Raw genomic sequence first — 14,895 nt, forward strand, 5'->3', positions numbered from 1 at the left:
ATCCTACATAAACTAACAACGCAAGAATAAAACGAGCCTTCAGTATTTCCTCCTAAATCAGACGTTAGGGTGATAAAATAGCTAAACTAAATATTTATATAGCGAACAGACATTGTAGGCTAATAGAGATTGGTTATCTGAGCATTACTAAACCGAACCAAACCTTCTTTTAGCCTACCTATTCTGTTTTTTGTTTTTTTGTTTTTATTGGCAGACGCCAGACTTGCTATTTTGAAAAGTCATTGGCAACACCAACTTGATACTTGATATGTGTGATTTTTACTCATAATATGCTTTATTCGTATTGGATAAAAATGTGTTCTGTACCTACTGAATTAGTTGCTCTTCATGCCAAAGAATGACGGAATTAATTTCTCATCATCAGCAGAAAGAAAGAAAGAAAGAAAGAAAGAAAGAAAGAAAGAAAGAAAGAAAGAAAGAAAGAAAGAAAGAAAGAAAGAAAGAAAGAAAGAAAAAGAAAAAGCTTAGAGAATTGATTTTGAGAATCAGCTGAAATATTTTCATGTTGTAGCCTATTTGAAAAAATCGTTCGTGAATAGCCTAATAATAATAATAATAATAATAAACAAATCATTTTCGAACCATGGAAATTACTGGTGACCATTACATGACGTTAATGAAAATTAGTTTAATTAGTTTAGGCTGCTGGGGCCACAACTTGATCAGCTGACAAATTGGAAAAGAATTTATAGGTTTGTTGAGGAAACATTCTCTTAGTTAATTTACACGCTAAATTTAATAAATGACCTAGCTAATTGTGGCCCCAGTTAATGGCTTGCTTTTAATGGACGATTAATGAATATTCATTAGGCCTACTCACACTAACACACACACACAACCTGCACAAATGGTAACTGATCGAATTAGTGAACTAATCTGATTCAAAAGATTCGATTCACTTGGGTGACTCAATAACCCTAACACATGAAATGTAGTAGAGTCGGATGCGTTTCATAACCTTACAGAGAACTGGATATATTGACAACATTTATTTAAATCATGGGCGCGCGCAGCCGCTGAGTTAGAGCGCGCCTATGATACAAAAACGCTCGGTAGGTGTCTCACTAGCTTTGACACAGCTAGAGCATCTGTTCACGAGAGAGCCAGGTGGCTGTTGTACTAGAGGGCAGGTGCGTCGACTCAGCGTATCGTTATAAGCTATTACTAAATTCATTCGCGTGGTTCTGCAGTGATCATCTTAAGTTTTGTCATGGCGAAAAAGAGTATTTCCAACAAGAAATCTTTGAGGAATTTGTTTTCTAAAAGTGAAGCAAATCTCAAGGAGTCTGTAGATAAAGATGACAGCGGCAAAGGAATTCTCAAATCATTTAAATGGAAGTCAAAGAAACCGGAGAGTTCAGAAGAGAATCTGAAGGCTGCAAGGTAATCTAAAACAAAAACATTTCATTATTTTTGCAGTTACTAGGCTGCTGAAAGATCCGTGCTTATTTTTGACCATGTCTCTGTCAGACAGTCTAAACCCAATATCTGTCATCTGTATAGGTTTAAACAATACAGAATGTACAAACCACAAGCCTATTCAAATGAACTCTGTTCCAGCTGAGGGTTAGTCCACGGCTGTAATATCTCCCAGACGTAGACGTAAAGGCACTTGTCTCTTTGCGTTAAAATAAAATAAATAATGAGAGCAATGTAGGCTACATGTTTGTTACTGTGATTTTACTTTTTATATAGGCTATATCAGTGTTTTCAATTATTTATTCTGTAGGTAGCCTAGGCTATTTAAAACCCAGCTATATTCTGTACAAAGTAGCCTACAGTTAGTTTCCTCTAATTTGATTGCCCATGTAGCTTTCAAAGAGTAATGATAAACCTAAAGAATAATCTTCTCTATTCTGTTCTGCTGTAATTTGCATATTTAGTATTTATTTAGTATTAAGTATTATTAGTAGTAGTAGGTATAGCCTATTTTGTATTTAGGGCCTAAATTATTATTTTGTTAACCTTTTGGCAACTTTAATTAGCCTATTATATAATATATTAAGTTATTTTAATGTTACTATTTCATATTATTATTATTATTCATTTGTGCTGGTAAGTTTTACTGCATGTATTACTCCACTCAGAAAGGGATAGCACTGCAAAGCCATTAGAATGTGGTTTTGTCGGACAAAGTAGCTTTTATTTTGAAAGGTCAGATCGTAAATGTTTTCTCTCACGAATGGATAAATAGTGGTGTAGTTTGGCCTGTGGTAAGCGTTTTTGACAATCAGGATCGCTTGATTTTCTATAACTTGTATGCGGGACAGGGTAATGTAAAACACGGAATGGATCTAGAGCGGAGCGATTATGGAACGCTTTCACTCCGAATCGGAGTCAGCCGCTCCGCTCCACTCAGATATTGTGATCCAGACCGACTCAATGGAGGCACTCGTTGCTTTACAAGTGATTTGTTTAAGGAACTATTTTCGATGGCAGAAGTAAATGAAATGTCTAGTTTTTGCTCAAAATGTAGGTTTATCACTAATAATTGCTTGTTTAAACAGCTAAGTAAAACCAATATCAGATTTGATGTGTTTTGGGATCCATACTCATGGGTGTGTTTACTAGGTCTATTTGCGCTTGTGGGCGCTCGTTGTTGTTGTTATTATAAATCCTTGCTGATATAAAAATCCAGTAAGACTCCTGTGCTTGTGATATTGCTTAATTGAAAAGATGGATTACATGAGTATCTGTAGCTCAAACTGCATGGTTGATGAAGATTGATGTAATAGAACACTACAAAGTTAATACAAATTGTTCGTGACTATTTTACTGTAGGCTAAATAAAAATATTCAGTAAGCTTCTTGAGCCACAAAAGATAAGCATCCTGCAAATATCAATTATAAAAAGATTTTATAGTTTAGATTTTATACTTTTTTCAAGTAGGTTAATAAGAAATAATTGACCCATATTGTTCCAAATAGGCTAACTAACATAAGAACCCACTGAAAATCTTACAAAAAAAAAAACATTAAAGGGATAGTTCACCCCAAAATGAAAATTCTGTCATTAATTACTTACCCTCATGTCGTTCCAAACTCGTAAGACCTTTGTTTATCTTCGGAACACAAATTAAGATATTTTTTATTAAATTGGAGAGATCTCTTACCCTGCATAGACAGAAATGCAACCGAAATGTTCCCAGACCCAGAAACGTAAGGACATCAGTAAAATTGTCCATGTGATATCAATCAGTGGCTTAGCTTCAATTTTGCAAAGCTACGAGAGTGCTTTTTGTGTGCAAAGAAAACAAAAATAACATAATTCAACAATTCTTCTCCTTAGGTCTCTAACCGCCTTCCACCATTTTGGAGAGTACCACGACACGTGCACACTTTCCCCAAAACGTAATTAACGTAATCAGTGTTGTTTACGTTCAGGGGAAAACGTGTGCATGTGTCGTGGTACTCTACAAAATGGCGGAAGACAGTAACTCGGGGAGAAGAATTGTTGAATAAAGTTGTTATTTTTGTTTTCTCTGCACACAAAAAGTATACACAGAGCTTCGCAAAATTGAAGTTGAGCCACTGATGTCACATGGACAGGTTTACCGATGTCCTTACTGCATTTCTGGGTCTGGGAACATTTTAGTTGCATTGCTGTCAATAGCCCCTTTCACACCGTTTTAGTTCCAGAGCTCAAAGTACAGTACTAAAGTACTGGGACGATTTTGCACAAACTATTTCCCAGTACCATTTAAAGGGATGCATTCGCACCAACAGAGGACAACGACATTAACAACAGGAGGACGGAGGACGCTGTGATCGGAGCTGTGTTTTTGTTGTGTCTCGCGGGTTTCACAATAATGGACATGGAATGTTTACACAGTATGTGTTTACACAGCGTTTTAAATCATGGCGGGTGAGGGCGTTTTTGTACACATTTAGCCAATCAGCGTCCACTTACGTCACGATAGTTCTTATGGAACTGTTTTAGACCCTACTCTGAAGTAGGAGCTAATTTAGTTCCTCCAAACACAGTTCCGGGAACTAAAACAGTTACTAGTTCCCGCGGTGCGAACATGCCAAAACGTGGGTAGTGCCACAATTAGTTTGGGTACTTTGAAAAGGTTCCTGCGGTGCGAAAGGGCCTTTTGCAGGGTCAGAGAGCTCTCCAATTTCATCAAAAATATCTTACTTTGTGTTCCAAAGATGAACAAAGGTCTTACGGGTTTTGAACGACCTTAGTACAACAATGAGTAATTAATGACAGAATTTTCCTTTTTGGTGAACTATCCCTTTCAGTGAATTCATTGTGATAAGAGCGCATTCATGATTTTTACCAACGTTATTTTCCTTGTAGGGACAAAATTGGAAAAAGTAAAGGAAAAAATGTAAGGACTCTAAGTGACATTGGGGGCTTATTTGGGACACTTGGGAGCTTAAATGGTACACATGTACCTTAAAAACAGTTCGGACTTGTTATGCAGTGGACTTTGGTGTTAGTCTTGGCTGAGTCTACCCCGTTCTGTTTGAATATGCACATCAACTTCACCTACTAGTCAGCTGGTGAATGTGCTCAGAAAGAGGTCAGTGGTAGCAGTAGTGTTGCTTTATGGTCCCTTTCAGTCATATAAGTGTAACTCATAGTCATGTAATGATTATAATTGTTCCATAATTTGAAGGGTGGTAAAACGTTGGTAATTTACTGGCTGTGGAGTGGACAAATCTACAAATTATGTAGCCAATCATGGTGACACTTATACCAGATATTTGTTCGGGCTGAATGCAGGCTAATGGGTGATTTGAGTTTAATCGTGTAAAATGATCAATTACTTGAATTGCTATCCAAAAGGGCCCAATATTGTGTAAAGAGCATGCTTGTTTGGATGTTTGGATTTGCACATTCGCACAGCTTAGCCTTAAATTAAAACCCTCAACAAGCAGCTTTTGTACTTAAATATTGTAGATTATTTGTACGGCCCAAAAAGCTCTTCCTTCAGGTGAGCGACCTGCTGTAAATTTATAAAAATACCCTGACATGTGACTTCTTCAGAACCTGTCTGTTGTAACAGACAGGATCTGACCTCTGTTTGCTTGGCACAATACGTTGTGATGCTTTATTCAAACACTGTTCGCCGTGTGTCTCCATTTCCCAAATAAACCATGACACAAAGGCAAATAAACTGTGTACTCACAGTGAGGTCACATGACAGCAGTAGATTTAAAATCCTCAATCCTGTTGCTAGTGTAGACAGGCTCAACGTAGTTTATAATTGGCTTAGATAGTAGACTATCAATGTGTAGTCTGTGCTATATGGGTCAACAGAAAGTGTTTGTAAGTTGAGAATCCAGCTGCAGATATCGCTCACAGCCAGAGAGAATCTTCTGAGTGGCCTTTGAGTAGATTTACATTCTTAGCTGAAGTTTTAAGTTTGAGCTATTTAAAGGGGTGGTTGATTGCGATTTCACTTTTTTAACGTTTGTGTAATGTTGCTGTTTGAGCATAAACAATATCTGCAAAGTTGCAGTACTGAAAGTTCAGTGCAAACAGAGATATTTTAAAATTCTGTCAGTTTAATGCCTACAAAATGAAAAAAAAATTTGAATTGCGAGATATAAACTAATAAAAAAAATGTATCTCGCAAATTCTGACTTTATTTCTCGCAGTTTTGAGTTTATATCTCACAATTCTGACATCATTTCTCAGAATTGTGAGTTTATATTTCTCAGTTCTGACTTTATAACTCGCAACTGCAAGTTTATATTTCACAGGTCTGTGAAAAAAGTCAGAATTGTAAAATTAAAAAAACTCGCAATAGCGAGAAAAAAGTCAGAATTGTGATATAAAAAGCAATTACGTTTTACATTTTTTTTTTTTATTATTCAGTGGCAGAAACGGGCTTCCATAGTTATCAGCCATAACATGAAAATATTAAATAAAAACTGTCGTAAAGATTATTTATTTAGATTTTATTAATTTTATTGCAAAATCACCTGTCTAGTTTCCTGTGGTCTGTAAAATAAATGTAAGGTCCTAGAATCCATTTCTTGCCTCACTATTTTAAGAAAATGAATATAACTCTGCATTACATCAATGCATTTTTTTCTTTGGAGTTTGTTTTCTGTGCTACCAGCAAATGATATGGTTATACCTACAGGAACTGGCCACACCGCATGCTTACTCTCTTCCATCACACAGAGCGAAACTCTTACATTTGACTGTTGCCTCCGGGGAGAAGCTTGATCAAAAAACCTAGATATGTGAGAGAAAGTTTCAGCTTGTTTTCACCAGATGCTGTTGGCATCACAGTGATATCTGTAAAGGTGAGACCTTTAAAGAGTCACAATTACAGGTTGAACAAATATCACTTCAGTGATTATGCTCAGGTTCAATTTTAAAAGTGCATGTTTATGCATCTTTGAACAAACACATTTTCAGTGTGATGCACCTTGGGGTTTTAAGGGTGGGTTTGGAACATGAAGCAGAATATTTAGCAAAAGACCCTGCAATCTTTAGACCTCAGACAACTCCCTTCTGATTGCTCTCATGTGCTGTTGTAAAATCAGTCTGACATCTACATGCTTCTATCACATAACTAAAAGCATAAGTTACTTCAGTTCATCAGTCATTCAAGTTGCTCAAGTAACAGTTGCTCTTTGTTTAAAATAGGATTATGTTAATGACAACGACATGATTCACTTTCAAAAAATGTGATGATGGGGACTTTTGGATGCACCTGTTCCACCATAATATTTCTTGTTTAATGTTGGCACAAATCAGAGCTGAGATATTTTAAGAATGTGTAATGGCCCACAATTAGGCCATTGTGTTCATTAAGAAGCTGAATCAGAGCCATAATGCACTGATGCCTGAATTCCTGCCTGGATGACTGTATTCAGCCTTGATTTGCACCCACTTTACTTAAGTTATTTTAGATGGTGCTGTACAGTGGGTGTGTTTGTGTTAGTAAGTGCATGTGTTTTAGTGTGTGTTGTCTGTCCACATCTTGTTCTCTGAAAGTATGTAGCAGGTTTAATTTTTGAAGAAAATGAATAACCTGTATTTGGATGAGCTGTCTGTCTTAGGAAAGACAGATCACTTAATGTTGTACATTCTTGTCATTTTGGCTGACTGACTCGAGCGTTGGCGCCACATGGTAAACTCGAGGCCACTTTTTTGTTTGCTGTCTTTGCTCTTTGTGCATTTATCTGAACTTTAAACCGAATCCTCAATCTCCAGATCTCTAACTGAATGTCATCTTCCACAGAACTGAGTCTGGGACATTGGGAGCTGGCGACAGTGAAACTCAGGATGATGAGAAGAGGATTAAACGCAAGACATCTCTGTTTGGCACTCTCCTCAGGTCAAAGGTCAGAGAGCACCACACTTGTACTTCAGTTGGTTTTAAACCAACATGTCTATGACTATGCAGTACATATGATAAAATTACATTTATCTTGGAATTTTAGAGTTAATTTGTCCAACACTTTCCGTATTGAAAGTGTTGGAATGCAAAAAAAGAGCTACATATAACACTGATATTTAAGCACAGAGCTTGAAAATGAAGGTAATTAGAACAGGCAATAGGGTGCAGTATGTGTGCAAAATAATAATAAACAGTGCATCCTCCTTCTATGACCAAGGAGTCAAGGTTTGACTTGTTAGCGTGGCCCCATTGCCACCTGCTGGTAAATGTCAAAACTATACTATCTTTCTCAATTTATGTTTAACACAGTTGTTTTGTAAAACAAAGTTTAGCACAGAATAATGAATAAAATGAAAAACAGCAAATAAACAAAAAAATCATGCATGCTTTTAAGTGAACCCTGATCCCAAGTGTCAATTATTCTTGTTTCATAATTGTTAATAGCTATAGTCCATCTCATATGGTTATATCCATATTTTACATTTTAAATAAATGAATAAATAAACTGTTATTTATTGATGATGATGTAATGAAGGAATGATTTAATCTTTCTTGTCATGCTTTTGTTCAGTAGTCCAGAAATAATATGTTTTTTGCATGAGAGACATGCACAGACGTGATGAAGAACACGGATGATTAAGGCAAATTGTGCTAAATTACATTTTATGAGCTCTGGGTTGTGTGAAAAACAAGGAGGGGGCCTCTTTTCTTTTTTATTGTTCTCGCTTCTGTCCTGTCCTCTATTTTTAAAGACTCATGAGTCTGTCTGTAAGCCATAAAGGCTAGTATACTCCTAAACACTGATCAGACCAAATAATTTTTTTATTTTACAGTAAGAGTAAGAGTTACAGTAAGTAATATTCTTATATTATTCTTTATGTAATCTGTTCAGTATTGTTTTAGTTAATTATATTTGTTTTTAACATTTTTTTATTGTCCTGCATCCTAAGGTTTTAAAATATTTGTAACAAAATGGAGCTGTTAATGTATGTTTATTGGTCAGTACTTAAAGTGGGCCATCTGTAATCTGGCTTACTATTTAAAAGTACTTTTTAAAGAGTACTTTTTAAAACAATATGAATTTTATGTATGTATATCATGTTTTCAAGTTTTTGTTGTTGTTTTCCAGGAACTGAGCACTTTTTGAGTTTTTGTTTGCACTATTTTTGGATTTTTTTACTTAACCAGCAGGTGGAACTATTTGCATGTGTATGTACATGCATGTGTGAGTGTGTTTATTGTGGCTAAACAATCCACAGTGGTTTCACAATAAAGTGTTCACAGTGCTGACAGGTTAAGCTTTTGGCAGTTCTTCAGAAATTTCTATGAGAAAAAAGATTCTTCTTCCATGTCAAGTTCCTTTAGGTTGCTTTTGAAATCATATCATAAACATAATGTTGTTACTTTTATGTTTTTGCTTCATGCAGTGTCTATTGATTTATGCCATTTTTTTATGACACCGATAAGCATAACTCCTCAATAAAAAAGCAGATAGCACTGAATAGCGATGTTGAAAGCTCATTAGTGTAATTCCAGCAGGTTAAAAGTTATTAATAAATGGTACAGGTGTGCTTCGTATGTCATTTATTTGGCTTTACAGGTAATTAAGTCTTCAGATGTTTTACATTAGATTCAGTATCACAAAAATGTGTAATGTTTGTTATCAAAGATACTCAAATGCCATTTAGAAATGAGACAGAGTTGTATATTTCATAATACTAGTGAACAGTATCGATTGGTTGAGTTAAATGATGACCAGCAGATATGGTCATTCTGAACTATACCACCCCGCAGTTCAAGGAATACAAAGGCCCCCACCCAGATTGACAGACAATGACACATCTCTCTCTCACTTCATGACATTTCATCCTCTAATGTTATCAGATGGAACACTAAATGCACTTTAGCAGCAGACTGATCATATTTCACCAGACAGCAGAACAACATTTAATTTCCCAAGGAGATATGAATTAGGGTGATAATGCAATAAATGGATAATGCATCTATTAATCTATCAATTATTTATTTGATTAATTTGATTTCTTTGCTGTTCTTCTTCTTCTTGCTTGTTACTGTTCATATAAAAATGCCATTATTGCATTTTTAAATTCCGTTTTGTTTATGATTAACTTTGATGTTTAACAACAAATACTGTTTTCATTGTGCTTCCATTCTGTTGTTCTGTGCTCTCGTTGTCATTAGTAAAAGTGGTTGAGTCACATTCAGTAAATAAAACTAGTATAGTAGGGTGTTAGGGTAGGGTAACAAAAAGCCTACTCTTTCCAATGAATGATTATCTCATTCCTCTCGTGCCTAACTTTACAAGTAAGATTGTACGGGATCAGAAATAAATATGTTTATTTACATTTGCGACATATTTATATAAATGTCATGATGCATATGAATGTATCTTTATATTATATTATTTTATTTTATGTAAATGTTCATTATCATTAATCTGTCTTCTTTCTTTCTCTTTTTCATTGTATTCATTCTTCCCCTACACCTCTTTTCTTTTTTTACTTACATTCTTTACTTTCTTTTCCTTTTATTTTTTTAGAAAGTGCAACACAGTTACTCAGAGACTGACCTTCGTAAAACCAAGGGCTTTGCGGTATCCCTATCCTGGAAGAAAAAGAAGAAGAAAATAGATGTAACCCAGGATCTTTCAAGCAATAGTGAAGTCCTTGGGGTCAAGGATCATATCAGTGACCAAGAAGAATTTGACAACCAGGTAGACACAGAACAAAACCCGGCTGGTTTTGCACCAGAACCCTCCAGTTCTTCTGACCAATCCCAGTCCCAGGATGTCCTGAGTGATATGTCTAGGCCTAATAAGGAGGATGCAGGTTTTATGCCTTCAGGTCTGGACAGTACATCGATACCATATATTGACTCTTCACTGTCTGATAGTGATGTTTACCAGACACCCCCAGATAGCCCATCTGAAAATAAATCTGCTCAGTATTTCAGCTCTCAGCACTCCAACTCTGAGTCTAACATTACTGACTCATTCAGGTCTGTTCCTGATCTGGAAACTGCAGCAAGTACTGACACATGCACAGTCCATAATTCAAACATAGATCTGAACCCAAGTGGTTTTTCTATTAGGGATGATCATCCTTTCTCTGATTCTGAAACATCTAAATCAGGAATTTCAGCAGATGTTGAGGTCAATACCATCACCATAGATTTTACTCCTAACAATAATGAAATGGCTTTTCAAAAAGAGTCGCAGATGGAATGTAAAGAATCAAAATATGTAACCTCTTCCATTCCTAAGAGTTCCACCTCTGTCATCCTTGATGGTTTCACCTCAAACAATACTGTGACCCAGAGTTCCAGCTCACACTCATATTCTGCTGATACCCTACCAGAACATTCCTCCAGTCTTCCACCTTACATTATATCTACTGAGGCAGAAGATTCTCAAACCAGTGCTCCAAATAACAGAAACATGTCCGCCAGCAACGGTGATGTTGTCTACATTGACCCTTCCAGTGCCGATAATGTTTCATCCATGCCAGATGTGATTGTGTCTAGCACTGTGTCCTCCTCCAGAATCACTGAGAACAGTTTGGATGCTGATACTGATAAAAAGCCAATTTTATCTCTCTCCAATACTGATGTTTCTGAAAGTGATTTAAGCTCAATACCTCAGAGTTTAACCACAATCACTGTACATTCCACTTCTGATTCATGTTTACTGAAAGAATCTCACCCTCAGATTAATTGTGAGACAGCTTCAGTGGAATCTTACGAAACCAACAATTATTCTTCGTCAACGTATGCCACGGACTCAGAGAAACCTAGTCCTGCTGAACCTGTCCTTCTTGAGAATGAGTCAGATGTGACTTTAACTCAGTCAGCTGTGTCAAGCACCTACACCATCATTAAGCAAAGTGTCACCTTTGACCTTTCAGGTCCCTCAGACTCCATCAGCCCTGACCATTCCCAGAGAGGTCTCTCTAACTATATCTCTCATTCAAACGTGGAAACCCTAACTGAAATATCAGAACAAGACGAAATAAGCCAGGAGAGCAACCAAGCTAAATCGCCAAACTCTTCAGAAACTTCCTCAGATTTTCTGGACAGTGGTACATCCAGTGCTTTGACCTCTGACATACCTGCCTACATAATTCATCCTCCCCCTCACTTAGCTGTGTCAAACCAGCTATTCAGCTCTCAAACCCCAAAGACAGAGATAGACACACAACAGAAAACATTCAAAGAATATGAAGATCCTGAGAAAGATGTTCAGGGGGCATCTACTCAAGAAAGTCATGAGTTGATTGGCCAGATTAATACCACAGCAGTTCTGACTACTAGAAATGACCTTCAGAAGAAATGTGGACCAGAAGTGGAGGAAGGAGGTAGATTAGATGATATTTATAATGAATCAGAGCAGATCACAGAAGACCAGGCTGAAACCACAGCAGAGAGTACGAACACTGGAAATGGCCTTCACATGTCTGTAAAGGAGAAATATGGCCAAGAAGTAGAGCAACAAAGTCAACTAGGGGATGATAAGTATGTAGTTCTAGCGAATCAAGAAAAAGACACCGGATCAGAGCAAATCATGGATATTTTATCACAACAGCAAATGTTACATAACAAGGTTTCTGAAACATATGAGGTGGTTGAAGAGAAGAGAGATGAATTGCAAATGGTCCAAATCACAAGAGAACCATCTGCCATGCAAGGTTCAATGGAAGCAGAGGTATGTGGAGGCACTGAAGTGTTGACAGGTCAAGCAGAGCAGCAGATTCACCATCTTGCTCCACTGAAACTAACCCTACCAGTCAATCAAGAATGTGGCCCTGAAGAATGCACTTTGGCCCCTCCCTTCTCTGAGCCAGTGAAGGTATCACTTGCAGATTCAAGAATAGAAACACACAGTCACCTGGAAATTTGTCTCCACCCCTTGGCCCCGCAGCAGTCAAGAGGAGAGATAACAATACTGGAGGACACGGCAAGGTACAAATACCAAACAATCATTGATATCCACGCTGAGAGGGAGGAATACACCAGCGGTGAAGAAACTGTGGATATAGCCACATTTCTCCCAGGAACACAAGACAGTGAATGTCAAGAACACAACAGTGCACATATCACAGAGGAGACCTTCAGACACACCAAAGACACAAGCCACAAACAGGGAGAGGTGACAGTGACAAAGGTAAAGTCAGTCAAAGATAATATCACTCACAGGAACTGGGTACAAATCAGCGAACGTACACCAGACAACAGAAGGGAAAACGAAGATTCCGCAGAAGTTAATGCTGTTCCTGATCAGCTACTTTCAAGAAGTTTAATACCAGGTGAAAGGTGAGATACAAATGATCTTGTTTTTAATATATAGGCAATTAGTGTGTGTGTGCATAAGTGTTTTTATTTTGTTTTATGTTTTATTCTTAATAATTGTATTTGTGCATTTATTTACAGTATTGTAACAGTGGTGGGCCCCAAAAACAGTTTAAATCAATACTTAAATGACTCAATTAAAGTGTTCGGGTGCCAGACAGGAGTAGGTCAATATTTAAATTAACCCAGATAAGGTCTAAAAGCCACCGGTTACAAACCAAAAATAAGTTTACACTCTTTACCACAACCACAAAAATAAATAAATGAACAGAAAAAAATTGCATAAGCATTATTTATGAAGAAAAATACAAAATGCATCAATCAAGTAATTTACAAAATATTGAATTATTTTTAAATGTTATATATTATTTATAATTCATGCGTGGTTTAAGAGAAGATACAAATTCAATTCAGCTTACCGTGTTTGAATTGCGCACTTTTCCCATGTAATGCAAACCCTCAGTTCTGACTGAAATGTACCCCTAAAGTGATTCACATTACATTTATATGAATTCACTTAGCTAACGCCACTATCCAAAGTGACTTACAAATGAGGAACAGTGCAAGCAGTTTCTCGTTAAACCATCAATATTTGCAGTACACCATGCCAAGTTTTAAGTATGAGTGTGTGCTCAAGCTGGAACAGAAGTGAAATGCAGAAATGAAGAGAATAATATATTTAAAAAGGGGTTATTTTATGGAGAACCTTTATTTATAGTTGTTAATTTGTATGTATGTAAGTGATATATGAGATGAAGCCAAATTATGGGAGATGGATATGAGCATAAAGTTGTTTATTTACAGCGCCATTCTTATTCCACGTGTTCAGCAACTTTATATTCTTGCTTCTGTTTCTCCCTCTGGTAGTTTCATTGTATGCAGTATATACAGAATGATTATTCTGTCTCTTTTAGATTTGTTAAGATGAACTTAAATTCTTTTGTGTCAGTGAGGTTGAAGTTCTTGTGCCAAGAAGGGACAGGTTATTTAAAGCCTCACCCACTTGCAACCTCACATCTCATCTGTTCATTTGAATGGGATAGGCTGCGGAAGGAATGCAAGGTAGTTCAAAGTATGCTATTGACTCATACTTGATGATACACATTCTTGAAATGGCCCTCATGAATGATGGCCAATGCCAAAACAAATGAAATCCTCTTGAATGCTACTTTTGGCAAACAAGTATAACCACCAGGAATGTGACTGATGGATTTGCATATTTAGATTTTGGTAATGCTTACATTATCCCTGTGTGTTAGTTAAATGTGGTGGCTAACATAACAAGCAATAAATACTTTTACAGGATTTATTAAACCAGGTTGATCTTCATTTGTACAAATGCAACATGAATATGTTTTGAACAAATATGATTTAACATAGAACAATATTACATTTATAAATTGTGACCCTGGACCACAAAACCAGTCTTAAGTCGCTGGGGTATATTTGTAGCAATAGCCAAAAATACATTGTATGGGTCAAAATTATCGATTTTTCTTTTATGCCAAAAATCATTAGGATATTAAGTAAAGATCATGTTCCATGAAGATATTTAGTAAATTTCTTACTGTAAATATATCAAAACCTCATTTTGATAAGTAATTTGCATTGCTAAGAACTTCATTTGGACAACTTTAAAGGCGATTTTCTCAATATTTAGATTTTTTTGCACCCTCAGATTCCAGATATTCAAATAGTTGTATCTCGGCCAATCCTAACAAACCATACATCAATAGAAAGCTTATTTATTCAGCTTTCAGATGATGTATAAATATCAATTTCGAGATTTATACATCTTAAGACTGGTTTTGTGGTCCAGGGTCACAATTAACAAAAACATAATTAAATTTGAATTATTTTAATTTATTGTAGTTTATAATATTTAATGCAGCAGTTAATCCTTATGATTTCAACCTTACTGTTAAGATATTCTTCCATGCATCATAGAGGCATAAGCACTTGTTTGATTGTGAGAATTTATGTATTTCATTCAGTTCAGTTTAGTTCAATTCACGTAACTATTGTTTGGTTTTATTTATCAGCCTCTGTTACTATAAATGTGAATTGCAAGGTTTCATACAGCACATTATATTGTCAGTCTTGTATTCTTTCAGAGACCCTGCCAAATACTCAGATA

The 14,895-nt window shown here is 36.3% G+C and overlaps 1 protein-coding gene across 1 annotated transcript in view; it reads left to right on the plus strand.

Annotated features, from left to right (window-relative positions):
* The first annotated feature begins 1,093 nt into the window (after positions 1-1,093).
* Positions 1,094-14,895, plus strand: part of LOC306884918 (uncharacterized protein) — a 34,146-nt gene continuing 20,344 nt past the window's right edge. Inside the window, exons 1-3 of the mRNA XM_079441157.1 lie at positions 1,094-1,404; positions 7,236-7,338; positions 9,955-12,722. Of these exons, the coding sequence (XP_079297283.1) occupies positions 1,232-1,404; positions 7,236-7,338; positions 9,955-12,722 (3,044 nt within the window). The 5' untranslated portion in view covers positions 1,094-1,231. The remainder of the gene's footprint in view (positions 1,405-7,235; positions 7,339-9,954; positions 12,723-14,895) is intronic.

This window comes from Barbus barbus (assembly GCF_936440315.1).
Source record: "Barbus barbus genome assembly, chromosome: 19".
Lineage (NCBI taxonomy): Eukaryota > Metazoa > Chordata > Actinopteri > Cypriniformes > Cyprinidae > Barbus > Barbus barbus.